Here is an 18591-nt window from a genome sequence, read left to right as displayed (position 1 = left end):
GTCTGCACCACTTTTTTTGCATTTCGTACAAAAAATTGAACACAATTTATTTTCCCTACGAAATCGAGTTGTTTCAAAGCTCGCCAGATTAATTAGCTAACTTTCACGATAACCTGTTCCCGCGTATTCATTTTCATTTCGAACGTTACTCCTGATATTTTATTTCATCCGTCGCGAACAGAATTTCTGCGATAATAAAACACGCTTTATTTCACTACGGATTTCACGATTTTCCACCTGTCATACACGCAAGATTTATACACAATACTGTTCTCCATGTATCGGAGCAAAGTATTAAAATAAATAAAATACCATATCGATGTTTCAAATCCCTTTTCTATTACAATTTTAAAATCGTATGAAAAGGATACAAAATTTGGTTTATGTTCCCTTTCAATTTCATATTATCGTTATCCGACTCTTCTATGTATAATAGAAAAAAAAAGAAATGTCAAAGTTATTGATCGTTGTAGTTTACTTTCAAAAATACCACGAAGCAAATTAGTTTTCGTTTATTAATTCAGTAAAATGATAATTAAATTCAGAAATTAGAAGAATTCTCACCTCTCGGCGATTTAAAATAACCGTCTGGATACAGCCCACGAAGCTAGCAGTAGTTTTCATTTTCGGCGAGTACATGTCCGTGGATGGTGCACCACCGAGATAGAGATTCAGTGGCAAAGACAGCTGCGTAAAGGCGCCTGGCGCCAGGATCTCCTGCGGAGGATCATCCTCCACCTCCAGCGAGGCCAAACGTCCAGTTCTCGACACTCGCACTTCCACCCATTCACCAAGTCTGACAGGGTTCTCGCTTCTGTAACAGACAATCAATATCTTTGTAGTCAAATATTGAGAAATGCTGGGAACAATGCCGAGGAAAATGCCTTTATTTGTAAAATTGACGTTCTCTCCATTTTCAATAAAAAAATTTTCAATTTCAAATTTTTCCATTTCTTTAGATACAATTTTTGGGAATTAAATTGTTTTTGTATTTGACAAACCTACTCACGTTTATTTTATTCGTATATCAGACGTACAAAAGAGAAATGAAAAATCCTCAGCTAACAGATTAATAAATAATTGTTGAATTTTGCATCCACTCCTATTATTCAATTTTCAGTGCGAATATTTTACTTCGTGTTTACTGAGACCAGTATTATGGTTATAGGTACTGAATCAATTATAAAACATTTTGTAAATTATTTTCATTTTTACCGGATCCTATACTATTTTATTCAACGGTCTCTCTTTATTTTCGATGAGAGTGCATAATAATGCATCTGCAAACTTTAATCTTTCAGATTCCAGGATGAACCAAAGCTCATTTAGTAGAATTATCTTAAAATCTTTCTCCTCCTCTGCTGTCGTTTTAAAAGGAACAGATAAATGCTTCTTCCATCTTTCAAGCATCATTTTTCACGGGATTACAGCATTATCTCTAGATAACTTTTAATACCGCGTCAGAATTTTTTTTTTATTTGGAAAATCATACGAACAGACGGGTCTTAACGAATCGTCGCGTAAATTCCTCCCTGATAGAGACGTTTGTCGCTCGGTGATATTAAATCTAACCGCGCGAATCCGCTCCGCTTTCATCTCGGATCGCGTTTCAAGCAATTTCCAGTCTATTGTACCAAGTGTCTCGTGTTCGCCGAACACGCGAGGAAAACGCGTGCGAGTTCTCGGGATTTCAATCTTCTGTAATTGCATATACACTCGCGATCAAATCAGATTTCCCGAGGAAAAATGCCGACACCCCTGCTCTCATGCTTCCCCTTCGGCGTCCGTGGGGAGAATGCCACAGTGCAGAGGCAGGGCCCCTATATATAGGCCAGCGGCGGACCGCCACTTAGCGCGTAAACGTATACGCGGGAATATTTGAATTGATATTTAATTTGTTGTGTATTTTTCAATTATGTACTAAATTTTATAACATTTATTAATCAAAAATTATATTATTTTCTTTCCTAAATTACTTTTAATATTAATATCGTCAAAATTAGGATTTAGATAATTCCTGCTTCCCCTAAGTTTCCATTCTTCGTGCTTCGAGAAAAAATGATACAAGCTGAGAAACATTGCACGAATCATTGAACAGCTTGTGTATTTAAATGCGCGTCTTATTTCAAAGAAACTTTGCTCGTTAAGAGAGGAGCAATTAAGAATACGCGAAGGGGTTAAAATGGATGAGTTTTAGTTGAATCGAAGAAAGCTGCTCCGGTGTACGAATTTAAATGATTCGGGTGTAACGATGCTGAAAACAATAATTGCTTTCAGATGGTGAATTAATTGATATTATATTACTTTGGATATTACCTTAATGGATATTATGTCAGGGCTGATGGTAGAATTAAATTGGTCTAGTGGACGGAAACAAATTGTAAGGCAAAGGGTTAAAATTTTGACTGTCGCTTAGTTCTATGGGATTCATATGTTATTGTGAGTTCATATGTCTGAGCATATATTGGTCTATGCCACTTGCCTTATATATTACACTTGTCACATATTACTACTCTTTTACATACCTGACTAATACTTGACTCATTCTACTTGTCTGACCCTGCACTGTTCCTATACTATTTATCTAATCACATATCCATCAGATTGCACTTGTCTAGTTACATACACCCTACATTTTATTTGCCTAACCATACAACAGGTTATTTTATCTACACAACCCCACCCTTATTTCGTTTCTCCAACCATGTACTTATACTGTATTTGTTTACCATCCCTTTTCATTTGTCTGACTATCTACCAGGCTTATTCTACTTACCTAACCATACGCGCTTCCTATATAATTGCACAGACAAATTTGTCTGACCACTTACTGTTCCTCTTTCGTTAGAGTATCTACCCTATTACGTTTGCCTAACCACATACCACCGCTATATCATTCGTTTCACCACATCCTCGGATTATTCTATTCATCTGATTATACATATTAAAGCATAGAGGTAATAATTATCCGACTATAAATTCTTCTAAAATTTTAATCGTTTCATTTATTTCAAAGGTGAATTTTCTTACAGGCTTACAAAAGTTTCCTCATAACTCTTCGTCCAATCATATCGGAAAGCCGTTCGTCGCCGACGTCGCGGCTGATCTCCCCGATATTAACGCAAGAATCTCTTTGCTCGAACATTTCCTGGCTCCGAGGGAGAGGACTTTCGGTGCTCTTACTTAGAGCGGAAAGAAAAGACCCGGCGTAGCTAGCTCTCGGTCACAATAAAACCTCGACCGGGGGCTGCAGCAATCTATATATCGAGGAAAAACCACGTAGAATGGAGTCTCGTCGCCGTGATTCCGGTCGAACGTCGTGAATACGAATGAAGTTTACTCGTGGGGTGTTCAAAAAGTCGAGGAAACTTCTTCCCTGTAATTTCCTATGTGCGCCGAAGGAGAGGAAAAAAGTTTGCTACGAAATAAATAAAATGTTGCGTACGTGTTGTACATTGCTGTGCTACCTTGGTCATAAAAGATATCTATGGAAAACTGGCAACCATTGGTTTCCTTTCGAAAAAGGATTCGTATGAAATATTTTTTGAAAAATTTTCTAAGCTTTAATGTTCCAAGCTTTAGTATTTCGCGCTTTAATGTTCCAAGTTTTAATACTCCTAAGTTTTAGTATTCTAAGCTTCAGAATTTCAAGGCTTGCTAATCCTAACCTTTAGTATCCCAATCTTTAATACTTCTAAGCTTTAATATTCCCAGCTTCAATACTCCTAAGCTTTAGTATTCAAAGCTTTAGTACCCTGAAAATACCCCTTCAAGCGGTATCACGGGGTTGATAGCGAGCGCTAAATACCTAATTACGTGTTATCGCCTGGAACACATTAAATCGAAAACCCCTAAAAGATTGCAAGATTAAAGGAACACTTCCTATGTTTTATGCCGATTCTACAAATTCCTAGAAGTTTATTGACCCAACTACGAAGGAGAACGTATAGACCATAATTCGTAGAACTTTCTGAGTACCTCACTTCCTCGTATTTCGCTGCTCTAAGTGGCTACATATCGGGAAGGGTGGAAAAAGGATCGTACTCGTCCCATAACGACCTGGAGAATCGTAAACTCGTAGGTTCGAAGGGGTGTGGTCGATGAGGAACAGTAGGCGGGTTATTAATCGCACGACATTGTCGTTGTAACATCGATCCTACAAAAGAGGCACAACAGATGTTCCGAGTTTTGCGAATGAAATAGGGGAAACTTTGTGAAAAGATGATTTAAGATGAATATTTAATGTCCTACCTGCTGCGTGAGTCACTGATGACTCATGGTAATTATGAGAAATCATAAAATATTTAATTGCTCACTTACAGACTTCGTATCTGTATTTATGATTTAATGCACAAAATTAATATATTTTAATTAATTCATGACTGCATATGAAAGAGTGAAATGTTTTTTCTGTGGTTGAAAAATATCACGGTTAATGTATCAATTTCAATAAATTTAATATTAATGGAAAGTTGCGTGTTTGAATTTTCAGTATAATTTAACACCAATCGAAACATATATACGTATCTATCAATTTTATTTCATTTAAGCTTCAATTTACATTGTATAAAGTAAAATTTCCCATCAAACATTTGCGCTGGTTAACTGTATTTATTAACTCAGCTGATCAAGTCAATTTCGTACTAATTAGACCGAGCATACAGGAAGTTTATCATTCATCAGACACTGCTAACCAACGAAAAAATAAAGATTAAAAAGAGAAATATGCTTTTCATATTAGCTATTACAAATAAGAAGTTTATATATCTGATATTAAATGTGTAACATGAATGTTTGTAAATTAGAATTTTTCTATTACCTATTTAAAAAATAAATGAAGAACCAATTAATGTAATTAAAAAATGAGATCTATAAATCAAATACTCTGTACGATTCAAACTGATTGTTAGCTGATTAATATTTACAAGTGTCAGAAAGAGCTAGGACAGAGAATCTCTGATTGAAACTCGTCGAGATTTTTACAGCTGTCCCTCGGTTAATATCGAGGCTCGAAGTATCGAGAGAGAATATTGAAGATTAGAGGAGTCGTAAGGGGTGAAAATAATGGTGGAGGCTGGTTCGTCGGCCAACATAACGAATGCGAAACGAAGTTTGCCCACGGATATTATTTCGTCGAGATGGTCGCTACGTTGAAATATCGAGCCGGGGATAAAAAGGACGCTTATCGAAGGGTTTCATAAAGCGAGCAAACATCGTTCGTTCGGTTGCGTATGTAAAACAGAACGATGTTTGCTTTTCCCTTCCAAAGTAAAAACCCACTGTCGGACCACCTCGGTTAAATGAATCGAGCTTAAATAACGGGAAAATGTTTTTACTACGCGAAACAACGTGTTTCCTGTTGGTTCGTCGCGCTGCCCCGAGCAATTACAGTTTCTGATAAATTATAATTCGATTATCGAAAAATCGATCGGACAGCCAATTTATACTCCAATATTTGTTTCGTGTTTCTTGTATCTTTTTATAAAAAATTTTATACTAGAAGTAATTTATATTGAACCCTGTAAACCAACAATTCAAAAAAAAATAGTAAAATAATTATAATTATGATTTAGAATACCATTAAATTAGAATTTTCCTATTTTTCTGTTATTTAAATTTGGAAAATCAATGAACGATCAATGAATTTTAAGGCTCATATAAAAAAAAAATGTTAACAATGAAGCAATTATTTGGAAAGAAATTACGCCTGAGAACTGCTTTCGTTCTATTATTTCCATGAAATGGACAAAAGGGTAGCTACGCTGCTTTTATACTAATGGAGGCTCGTGTTTTCATAATGCAAAGAGACAGTGCGAATCTTCGTCCCTCTATCTTCATTCTTTCCACTGAAATCTGCTCGCATTCGACGTTCTCTCGCAATTACCACCCTCTAGTTTCTATATCTTTTTCCATTCTTTCACGCCTCGTCCCATTTTACACGGTTCGAGTTACCATTACCGCCCAAGTACCATTCACTTGCTGCCACTGTACCCGTTTCCGAGATTTTTAATGCCTTTGCTTCGTTATTTTCCTCTATTTATATTGCCAATTGCACGCTGTTACAAATGAACCGCGTGAAACACATTGTGTTCGTAGGAAACGATTCGACGTGTTTTCTCGTTTCACAATCGACGATTTTCTAGCAAAAAATAAAAAATAATCTTTAAACGTACTTTTAGTAAATAAAATGTTTGAAAAAAATATAATTATTGAAATAAAATTTAAACTGCCAATATTTCTCGAACCGTTTAATTATAGAGAATGGAAGATTGCAAATTTACAATATCAATAAAATGGAAAATGAAAATTAAAAGGATTAGTCTAGAAAATGAAGATTAAAAGGATTAGTCTACTGCGAATGAAAATATTCTGAATTGTTATTCGTTTGATTTTCCAGCTAATATGCAGAGATTGCCACCAGTCAAGGGTTTAATTCCCGTAATAAAAACAGTAAAAATTAGGGAATCTGATTAGAACGTTCGTGTTCGATCTATAGAGGTGCCTTGAGCGCACTGATTTCTCTTCATGAATATTCAATGGGTTAATTCTCAATGAGGCCGATCGACGTCGATACATCGTTACCAGGCGATAGGATGGATTAAACGATCGGTCGGTTCTTTCGACGCCGGGCGTCGGGCTTCGTTAATCGATCGTATCGCGTATAAACTCGTTACACACCACAGTTACAAGTGATATAATGAATGGTGTCTTGCTTAAACCACGATTCCTGATAATCTCATGTAATTTCCTTTTTATGGAGTTAATTTTGTTATTAACATGAATTCCAAAAATTTGATGGAGTCAATTGAAACATTATCAGTGGCATAATTAGAAGGGGCAAAATTCTAAAATTTTAAGACCTTAAGGTTCTAAATTCCTAAGATCCTGAGGGTTTAAAATTTGAAAATTCTAAAATTTTGAGATTTTAATATGCTTATATTACAAAATATTAATATTCTAAAATTCTGTGAAGTTGGCCCACCCTAGAAAAGAGTCCTATTAAACAACCATCTTCAAAAAATTGAAACTCACCACCTAATTTAAAAAATTATCATAACCATGACACACTCTATTTATATGCACGCATAGTCCTGATCAAATTACAATATCCTTTCGTCTTGTTCACGCTAACAAATTAATTAGAAGCCGATGAAAACCGAAGGAAATTGAAAGGAAGAAAAACGGTTGGAAGGAACGTTGACAATCGACTTACCTTAAAGTTGCGGGTCCTGTTCCCAGGTCAAAAGTGAACTGCACGTGTCCTGAAGAAAGGTACAACGCAATGAAATCACCGGTTGCATCGCTATGATGGCCGTTGTAAAGAATAACACCATCTGAGGCGGTCGGTTTCAACGTGACAGCCAATTCCAGCCAAGATAGCGAAGTGTCGGCCAATCCAGGATACCGAAGATAAGAAGACCCGTTGAATGACGGTACCTGAAAGCAGAAAATCCATCGGCCATGGTTATCATGATTGTAGACATACCTTGGGAAATTTTCTTTTTGGGAACGATAGATCATTCTTCGTCTCCGATAGAGAAAAGTATTCCTTCTAGCATTAGTACTTCTAAGTTTTAGTATTTTAAGCTTTAGTATTCCAAGCTCCAGTATTCAAAGCTCTAGTATTATAAATTTTAGTATTCTTAAGCTTTAGTATTCTTAAGTTTTAGTATTCCAAACTTCAACCATTCTAACTAAAATAATACTTTCTATTTCTTCAAATCCTATTTTACCCCATAGATTTGCAACATACTCCCAAATATTTAACCAATCTTAACTAGTAAAGCAACATCAATCCCCCATAATACCATCCCTTTTCGATTAAAGTCTATGTTAAACTCAATCTCGCAAAGATCAACACAGTACCTATTCAAATCGATAACCCATATTCCACCATATAATTTCTACCACCCTTCCCTGCAAAAATACCATTATTTCAAAGAATTGCTTCACAAAAGGTACTTCATTCGTCAGAAATAATACGTAGACCGATCACGTAAAAGCGTTTTAGACGAGAAAATACCGTAAATCGGGCAATGTTTTATCGGGATACCGAGAAAAATCAATGGTTCAGAGTTCGCTAAAGGTCTTCCTTCGCGGATTCTCCTCTTCACCAAGTCGTCTGGCAACGACATTATTTCCCGCAGCCGGTTGGCCACGTTATTTTTCTCTTCTTATCTAGGTCGATTTGTGAAACGACATAGTTACCGAACGAAATGATCGCTTCCCGGGCAAACAGTTTGCTGACATGGATATACAACGCGTTATATCTTTATAAGAATTATTTATCTATCAGTACACGTACCCAGAATTATTTCTTTGATGGAATGAATAATTGAAATAACTAAAAAAAGTCTCCTAGAATGTATTTTTCAGAGTTGAATATTTCAATGAAATAAAAATATATAATTTTTTATTTTAAGGGGTCGTTTTATTTGTAACTTTAATTTCTTTGATGAAAAAAAGGCAGTGTTTATGAAGACACGCTAGATTATTTATGTTTAATTCAATCTTTCGCCGAAGAAAAATAGTCTAACAAGTTTTCATCGTTCATAAAAATCGTTCTCCAGCTACTATTCTCCTTCTTTCTTACGATCCAAGCAACTACGTTGCTAGAAACGGAAATTCTCTTATCTCTCGCGGTTGTTGCCGAAGGAACAGCTCGATGAAAATGAGGATAAAGATGAAGATACGGATAAGGGAAACTTTTATGATTCATGATGCTCGCGGAGAGGGGAATAAAATATGAAGAAGAGGGAAAAAGAAGAAGAACTTTCAAGAATGAACAAGAACTGGTTCTAAGATAGAGGAAATAACAAGCCGGATAATGAAGTAAGGACGAATAAAGCTTACAAAAAAAAGATTTTATGGGAAAAAGAATTTGAAAAAAAAAGGAAGAATCTTTCGATGAAAGAAACTGAAAGAAAATTAGTGCGCACAAGATCAAAGCAGTGGAAGAGAAAGGGTACCTATCGTCTATTGTTACAAGGGGTGTTCTGAAAGTTCTCAAAATTACTTTTTTCATACTTTTTATTTTTTAATGAAGGAACTATTTAAGTGGGATCATTTTCTGAAGACGGATATTTAAATTTAAAGTGATTTACCTATTGATAAATGGTAATTTGAGATTCCACAAATTTTCCTTTTTTCAGTCTTTTAATTCATGAAAAACAACATCTGTGGTTATATACACCTCATGGATTATATTTCAAAGGAATATTTTTAAATGAAAGCGATTTAACTACTGATGAATGGTAGTTTGTTTAAACTTTTAATTTAGGAGCATCCTTTTTGGATTATCTTCCAGAGGGGTATTATTAAATTTATTTAAAGCGATTTTCCCAGGGATAATTAATAGTTTGGAATTCTAGAAAATTTCCAATTTTAAAGCCATCTATCTACCATTATAACAGAAGGGTTGACACAAAAAATATCATTCTACATTTTCAATTTATTTTCCCTGTAAAGTGTTGTGTTATAAAAACAGACCGTGTACAGCAAGAAATTCCTGTATTTTCAATATTCTACGCAGAGCACCCATTTTTTGCTGTCCCAAACACCCCAGCCAGATTGTCTTCCAAGTAATATCACCGACAAGCTGATAGCACATTTTATCAAGTGCAGCTCCATTGTTATAATAATCGATATATCAACGTGTAGTCGTTTATAATCCATCGGCGCATACACGCGTACGCACATGAAGTGCCGTCTGCGGATGAGAGAACAAATTGATCGGCATTATGCCCGGATTCCGCGTTCAAATTTTCCAAAGAGCAGAATAAAAAAAAAATTAGAGAGGGTAGAAGAATTCAGGTGGAAAATTTTTTGCCATGAAACGCAGGAAAATTGCGACCGTCCCGTTAACTCGATGTAAAATATTCCCGGAAACCAGTTCCGCGTTTCCGCTTTCGATACGCTCGGAATGTTTGCTCAACGCTTCGAGACTTTGATGCGACGAATTTTGCGGAAAATTGAGTTAAATGATATATTTGATTATTGCTTATTAAATAGGAGATGATATTACAAGTATTTTATCGTTTCAAAAATGATACATTACGGAGACTGAAATTTTTAATATAAAATTTAATTAAGATAAATAGTTGATAAAATAAAGATTATATTTAAAATTTAAGGGTCTAGTATTCTTCACAGTCTTTATTATCACATGTCTGACTAATCATAGGTATTACTACTGTGATAACTACTGTGGCACTACTGTGCCACTTGAAAATTTTATCTGAAAAATAGGTGAACAGGGATACTAGGTTCAAAGGATCCTCTACGCATCCCATGAACTGTAAGTTCGTTTCAATTGATTTCCTAAATAGGTAGGAAAGAGGTGAGCGAACAAGTGTCACTCGAAACTGAAACTCGAAGCTCCGATTGCCTCCCCTTTAAATCCATTTAATATACACCCGTCGACGAATTCAATCGAATTTTCTGAAAGCGTTGTCAGAGGCGACTTCAAAAGCCCGTGCACACTGCAAACGGCCTTTTCACCCTGCGGTGAAGGGTTAAATGTAAAGTTTGCGGCGAAACGCTACGCCGTTCAGTCAAGATTTAATTAATCGACAGCGTTTCGAACGTTTATTCCAAGTCGCAGACGCACTAGTTAATTGTTCGTCGACATCCACGGAAATAGTTTCCTTTGTTCAAAATTTAAATAGAAATCCATTATAGCGTATAAACGCTAATTTCATTTTCAGATAACGTTGCTGTACAAGTTTTAATGCTACTTTGAAAATTATTATAAATTTGTTAAAAATTATGTTTCTATATTTTCATGGAAATTTCGAATTTTAGTAATTATTAAGTCTCTGAATTTAAAATAGAAATAACAAAAATAAATGATTAAAAATTCGGTAAAAAAGTATTCTATCTTATAAAAATATTCTACCCGTCTATCAACACAATAATTCATTTTATCAAACCTCAAGTATTATAAAATTGCATCGTTAGCCAACAATGCGGACATCAAGTTAATTCGGAAAAAAAGCTCGCAATCAAAAACTCTCTTCATATTCATTAAATCGTCGAATATTTTTACCTGTAAATCTACCCTGGTCTCGCAAAGGTCGCCTGTGTATCCGAGAGGACAGAGGCAGACAGCCGTGTCGCCTCCGGTGGTCAAGCATTTCCCTCCATGGGAACAGGGCACCTTGCTGCATCTATCCGCCGTGCATTCCTCTGTAATCATAACAAATTAAAGTCTAATTAATACATGTCAAAAAATTTTTAAAAATCAAATTAACAATTTTTATGATTTGATTTCGGTTTATTTATTCAGGCTTAAAATTATAATTTCAGAGCACTCTAAAAAATCACGGAGTCCAACAAATACTTCATAAAATTTATCTAAAACTATCCAATCAAGAATCGTAGATTGATTTTTTATTTTTAATTCAGTATTCGAGGAATAGTGTGAATATTTGAGGAAAATACGAGAGCTTTCGTAACACGCACTCTCCGGCCATTGCGACGGCCGGAAAGCAAGCGGGATATCTGCGAAATTATCTTCCGCCGTGGTCGCTCGGCACTATCGGAAATTTCTGACGAACGAAAAAGGAATTTCTTTTCTTTTTCACGTTGGAGATGGAGTGGGTCGGAGGTGGTTTGAACGCGTACCTCTCGAAAAGATCGATGCCACGCTCGTCGATTTCTCGATCGGACCACGGTTGAAAAGGCGCCGACGTTCTCGCTGCATTATTGATTTTATCCGAAGCTTTGTCGATGCTTTTTTCGTCCCACTGCCAGGAGAATTTAGTTGATACATAGTCGAGTGTGTTAGCGAAGGGATATCGATCAAAATGAACACCCCCTATGGTGGTTCGCGTGATTGAGCAAAAATAAAATGTTAAAAATTGGTGAATTTTCGTATTCAAATAGAAAATTTGTAAATTAAAAATATAATAATAAAAAAATTATAATGTACCTATGGTATAATTGCAAATTTTTAAATAGCGATCTAATAGAAAAATTATTATCAAATTCATTAATCGAAATTTGCTAAAAAAGATAAGATATTGCAATTTGATCCTTAATCGATTGAAAGTATAAAAGTATTATAAACGCAACTGATAGAAAAAGTAGATATACTTCTGATAGAAAAATTTTCAAGAAGCAATTACTTTCTAACGAACCCAATTTCACCTAAATTGAAGTTAAGTTCTTATCGCAAGTAGGCTGTTCGACTCGGTTCTCCTTTAAAGTGGCGATCAATATGTGCGAACGTAAGCTAGCTCGAAATACTTCTTCTCTTTCGAAAGCAACGGGAAAGTTGCTTTTCACCTGCTCCCTCGTGAATCTAGTTAAATCTAGACCGGCCAAGAATTCCTCGGGAGTTACTTTTTTTCATCTCCTCGAACGCGTCCTCCTTTGTCTTCGCAACTTTTCTTAATAACATCCTGAAACTTTCGCCAGGAATTCTTGTTGACGCTCGCAAGGGACATAATGCGAATGTCACTTCTTTCTTCAGTTTCGAATATACTCTAACTCAATATACTTGAATTTGAAAAAATTTCTCTTCTGTTCAGGGACGAAAAAACCGCGCAAAGATTTCATTTTTCACATTCATGAATTTTTAATATTTTATAAGAAAGATTGGAAATTAATATTCCATTGAAAAATAAAAAATTTCAATTTAATATTGTAATACTAACGCCATTCAACATTTGCTTTTTATTATTTTTTTTAATTATACAAAATTGAAGGGATAAATCGCCAGTGATCCACGGCAATTAATGTTTAAAAATAAGCTATGACCTTATCGCCTTTTTACAATAACCATGACGAGGGATTTAAAAATAAGCTCTATCAATTTCATACAGAATCTTTTTCCACGCGTTTCAAGGTTTGATTAGTCGACCTTTCATTCGTTTTACAAGTGGATCAGAACTTTTTTCTGAAAAAAAGTTTCAGCATCGTCGAAAATTTAATGCGTGCTTCAGCCGATAACGTATCACGTCTCGAAACTCACAAAGTCTACGTTCGTTCCTCCACGCTCGCTAATGCATAGGGAATTTCGTTTGGCAGGGAAGAAATAGGGGAAAAAAGCAACGAGTAAATTGGGAAACTTCGATCGAAGTGATCTCGGTTGGCGGTGAGTTCACCAACCCCTTGTCCTCGTCTGAAATAACTACCTTCGTTGAGAAAGAAAATATTATAAATTTATTATAAACCTAATAAAAGTAACTTAATTAGTCCACTGCAAAGATTGTGTCATGAAAAATTTTAATCTTTTTAAAAGATTGATTGAACAATTCACTTTGCGACAATTATAGAAATCTTTTAATTGATGTCTTCAAATGAGAAGTGTCGCGTTAAGATACGAGAAAATAATTTAAGATTCTATTTTAGAATCACCTGACAAGGTATTTCTTTAGAATTTCATGGTCTTCTGCTTCGAAACTTGATTTTTTTGTTTTAACGAATGCGGTTAGAGAAGTTTCTTCCATTTCCTTCTTTCATGCGTTTCCGTTTCCGTTTCTGTTTCAGCGACTTCTTTCCTTCTTAACTCCCTTGTTAAAGTTTTGAAACAGCTTGAAACGGAATCGTTCAGAAGGAAACTGCTATTGCATACTAATTTCTTTGTTTTATAAATGGTAGACTGCTTATGATTTAAATGTAATGTAAAGAGTGGCAATATAGCGAGAATTTATTGAAAAATGGAAAATATCTACTGTAAAATATTTAAAAATCCTTCACAAAATTCGTAAATTTAGATAATAAATGAAAAATTGAAAATGAGAGTCTGATTATTCGTTATTGTGTTCTCATAATTGTTTTTCCCATACCGTTCGACTACAAAATATCGAGAATCGAATAAAGTGTCGAGTCACGTTATAAACACGATCCTCGTGATAATTACTCTTCCTTCGATAATGGACCTATCGTTTCGAGTTTATTTCATGCAAAAAAGAGGGTGCGATGACAGGGCCATTCAGTTTGTTTGTCGAAGGAATCTCGACATGGCGTGGCACGATGACGCTGCCACGGTAATTGATTAACACTTGATAATTAACGCGACGACGCGCTCGATACCCTCTCGTCACGACTTTGATCGTTAACTAATTAGCCGGTGCAAAAGTGCACTTTCCAGTTGAATTTAAGCCGATGCATTTCGATCTATACATCTACACTGTTCGATACCTTGGTGTTACGTTGATCAATCGTTTGGAAAGAACAAAGAAATTCGAGCCTTTTCTTCTTTGAGAGTTACTTTGTAATTGTACAATTATTATTTGCACACTTACACTTGTACACAGATATTTTTCTAATAACATTATTTTATACTTTATATATATGATTGTAATTTCATTCAACGGGGGTGAAAATTGAAATTTCAGGAAGAAGATATTTCCTGGTACATCGAATACAATGAAGCTTTTCTAACTAAATTTATGTGACACCTGTTGTGTGTTGGATACATAGCTGTTAATTCGAGCAGCCAATATAACGTGGCTTCCTCCATCCGAACGAAAATGTAACTTTCAAGTACCTAATTATGGTGGGTAATATTTTATCCCCGCAATTGTTGGCCCACTGGAATCACGATCCCGTATGGGTCAATAATGTGAAACGATTTGGGTGTATTACGTTTCCACGTTATTCCGTGGACATTTTCACTTTCTAAATCCAAAATTTAAAATTACATTTTGAGTTCCAATTATACATGGTACCAAATTTCAATCGATAGAATTAATAGATAATTAATACTTTGATTCTTAATAATGATTTGAAAATTATTAGAAAAAATCATTGTATCAATACTTAAATACCATTTCTATAATAATATAAAAATGAAATTCATGAAGAAAATGAAAAACAATATTTCTCGAAGCTCCAAGTAATTATTTTTAACTCGTGCACTTTTTCTACCGAGAGAAAAAATAATTTACTTATCCGAAGAATGGGAAGCAAGGAACACGAATGCTTCAAAAGAGAGAATATTCGCGACGAGTGGAGACGTACAGGCGATTTGCTTTGATATCATCTGAAGCATTTCCTTTTACCCTCTTTTTTCGACCGCGTAGCTCGTCTTTCTCCGTGAGGAGAAAAGAGGAAAGATGGTCGGTTGAGGACCAAAAAATGCATTGGTCCTAAGAATGTGCTCCTTTGATGTATTGTGCATTCTGGCCGAGAATGGAGATGTGTGTGACGGAGTGGTCGGACGTCTATCGTCTGGACAGAAACCGAGAACAGCTTTAAAGGCTATCTCCCGAGAGGTTACGCTTCAGGGGATTACACGTATCTCCTTCAGACTTTCAATGGAGATTTGGAAGTCCATAGAACGGTATCGGCCCGTTTCTTGCCGTTTCAAGATAACGGAAACGCGGCAACTTTTAATCTGTACTTTATTTTCACTTGTCACGTGTCTTACCATAAATTTCTATCAGATTTATAATGGTCAATAATTGCAACACCGATCTATTTGAATTTTTAAAAATAAAATAAAATAAATTTTTCTTCATAAACACCCATTTTGCAAATTTATTTTGTTATAATTAAGATGCATTGAGAACGTAGATTACCACTTCATAATATTTGAAAAATTCATTTAGTATTCAAAATTTTTCCAACGAAGAAATTTACGGAAATGTATATCTTTTTATTTAAAGAAAGATTGTAGGTCGAGTAAAGAGGTTACTTCCTGCGAGAATAATAATTAATTAACGAATTGTACTCACCAACGTCGAAACCATTGGCAGCGTCACCCTGCGGTGCAAGAGGGAAACGATAGCGGTGTTCATTGGCTTCCAGATGCCGGACGCAACCCTTAAATCCGGTTCTCACCGGAAGCCGGTCGAGACCAGTTGTGTTTCCGGGCCCGCCAACGAACAGCGGCTCGCGGAAGGTAATCCTCGCAAACAAGCCCTGAAATCAGATTCAGAACAGTCCGATTCATGCAACCGTGAAAAGCTGTTATAATTCACGACGATCTATTATACGGAAACCTCTATCTCGCTAAGTTTGATTGCGTTCGTACGAACTTTACGAAACGAATACACTTCCGGAAATTTTGCCAATTTTCTTGGCTCGATCTTTGTTGTCAAATTTTCAAATTTATCTCGAGTAAATATTAATTGCTTGTTCAGAATTGCCCGAGTTACCACCACCTGAAAGGATGCCCAGTCAACCCTTTCACTAATAAAAATGGTTATCAACATTTTCCATGATACAAAAGAATTTTTTTTTACTTGAATTTCTTTTCTTATAATATTTTATAGGTAAAATTGCAACGACGAAACTGATATCATCATTTTTCACTAACAACTGCAGAAGAGGGTTGTAAGAAAGCTAGTATACAAAGCACGTTTCTTGAGCATCTAATTTTCTCGACTCTGTACCGGGTCAGAGAATAACTAGCACTACTTTTCCCAGCTGCTTTAATTCTTTTTCTTTTTTTCTTTTTTTGCGGGACAATAACGAAGTAGTCGAGGAAAAAACCGAAACGAGTTTATGAAAGAGACGTTGTACGAGTGGTTTTCGCACGACCACAACTAAACGTTTTTGCACCGTAATAGCGATTTAATATTTCATTCTAATAGATGGAAAAATATTTTTTCTTTCGCAAAATAATTTCTATCACAACCGCTGTTTCGATCTCTATCAATTGTTATTTAATTTCCTTTCTATTTGTTCTGTGTATTCATTTTTGTAATTTTCTATTTTTTCAAAGTTATCACAGATTTCTAACTAATCGTCCCGTCCCGGTAACAAGCTTTCCCCATTAAACCTGACAAAACGTATCAGCAAAATGACTTTCAACGAACCAACTTCTCAATAGGCTGTTCGTAATTGTATGAAGTTCGAAGGATCGATATGTTTCCCTACCGGCAAAAAGTTACGAAAACTTGAACGAAACTTTAGCCAGATTCGTCTGATCCGACTCGACGAATCTTTTGATCGAAGGTAGGGTATGCGGGGTGGTCTATTACGAAAACATCCGGGGAGAAGCTTCAGCGAAGGCTGCGAATTAATCCTAGAAAGACTAAAGGAGAGTTCGTCGAACTCACTGGTTAAAATTATTCTACCTTCCTTAATTAAAATCATCCATCCATTAGGTGTACAAATTAATTCGATTTAATCCTTTGGATAAGGGTTAAGAAAAATTAAAATGTCCTATCTGCTTTGTATTATTTCATTTTAATTATTATTCAAAATCAACAACGAATAAGTGATTTTGGTTGACTAAAACTGTTATTAAAAAAGGAGAATTTGAAATGAATGACTGGGTACAAGGGTGGGTCTTTCTAGGGTTAATGTGCAACGGCAGCGAAACGAGCCACGATTAACGTCGAGACACGGAAATCCTCTAAATATCAGCGTAAATGAGATTCGCATGGGTCTGTATTATGAAAAGACACGCTCTTTCGGAAACTCAAATTTAACCTGTTCCTCTTTGATGTTGGGCTGGCCGAGAGCGCAGCCATTTGCTCGCGCGGAGAAATTCATTTCTGCGAACGCGTGATATCTCGTTGATGATATAAAGTTGATGAAAAACGCGTGTTGTATAGAAGGCGGAAAAATACGTGAAATTATTTTCTCCATCTTTTGATCGTGTAGGTTGAGCAGCGTGGAATATTTAGTAAAAATGTGTGCTTGAAAATTAATCCATTGTTAATACATTGAAATGATAATTTATTTTGAAACAGATTCCTCTAATTTTTCATCGAAAATAATCAAGCTTGAAATTATCTTGCAGTGATAAATTGAATGTTAACGAAACTTTGAATTCGCTTACAAGAATCTCGATATTTCTAGCGACAGTAACTTCTGTTTTGAAACGAAACAACACTGCCTCAATTCCTAGTTAATTATTAAGGAGAAGTTTCGAGCCGAATACAAGCTACACGAAGCGGTCACGAGATTGAATGAAATTAAACTTCGAAAGTCAATTACAAGTTATCATTACTTCGTAAGTAATCTTGGAGAAAAATCGGATTCTTCGTTTTAAGTTAACGGTGAATAAACGTGCCAGTCACTCGTTCAACAAGATTTCTTGTTTCCCTTTTAATTAAAGAAACAAAGTATCTTTAAAATGTTTCTTCAAGGAAGTAAAGTAGTTCTACGTACTCTCAAAGAAAAGCTAAAGATTCAGTTGAAAAAGGAAGATATGTCTCGTTGCTTTCAGGAATTATGAATTTAATGAATTAAATATTTTATTCAGATAAAAGACTGAAAAATGAGAATAAATGTACTTTCTGATAATTAATCTTTCTACCTTGAAATATCCTTGTAATTTTCATATTAATGAATCATTTCTATAGTAAAACTACTTTATTTAAATAAATTTTTAGTCTCAAATTATTAGAATAAAATATTACTCCTAATTTTTGTTCAAGAACTATCCAGATACTTTAATTTGAAATACAAACTTTTAGAGAAAATAAAAAAAAACTCGTCTGGTGGAAACCAATAAATTTCCTCTACAGAAATAATTTTTCGTTCAAATCTGTACGGAGGAAAAGTATCGCCATTAGAGGGGGTTGAAGAAACCTTTCAGGCTGAACTAGACGGTTCGACGCGGGTCTTTGAAAGTTTCGCGACTCCCTTAAGTGCATTAACTTCGAAACTGGTGGCCAGGATTTG

General features: G+C 35.3%; 1 protein-coding gene across 5 annotated transcripts in view; it reads right to left on the bottom strand.

Annotated features, from left to right (window-relative positions):
• Nucleotides 1-18591, bottom strand: part of LOC114877545 (pikachurin-like) — a 92945-nt gene that overhangs the window by 4480 nt on the left and 69874 nt on the right. For all 5 annotated transcript variants that reach the window (XM_029190234.2, XM_029190235.2, XM_029190237.2 and 2 more), the window contains 4 exons: nt 15687-15873; nt 11048-11187; nt 7214-7437; nt 565-814 (listed from right to left, as the gene is read on the bottom strand). In XM_029190234.2, the coding sequence (XP_029046067.2) occupies nt 565-814; nt 7214-7437; nt 11048-11187; nt 15687-15873 (801 nt within the window). The remainder of the gene's footprint in view (nt 1-564; nt 815-7213; nt 7438-11047; nt 11188-15686; nt 15874-18591) is intronic.

This window comes from Osmia bicornis, chromosome 15 (genome assembly GCF_907164935.1).
Source record: "Osmia bicornis bicornis chromosome 15, iOsmBic2.1, whole genome shotgun sequence".
Taxonomy (NCBI): Eukaryota; Metazoa; Arthropoda; class Insecta; order Hymenoptera; family Megachilidae; genus Osmia; species Osmia bicornis.
Note: the sequence above shows the minus strand (reverse complement) of the source record. Positions and strands in the feature narration are given on the sequence as shown.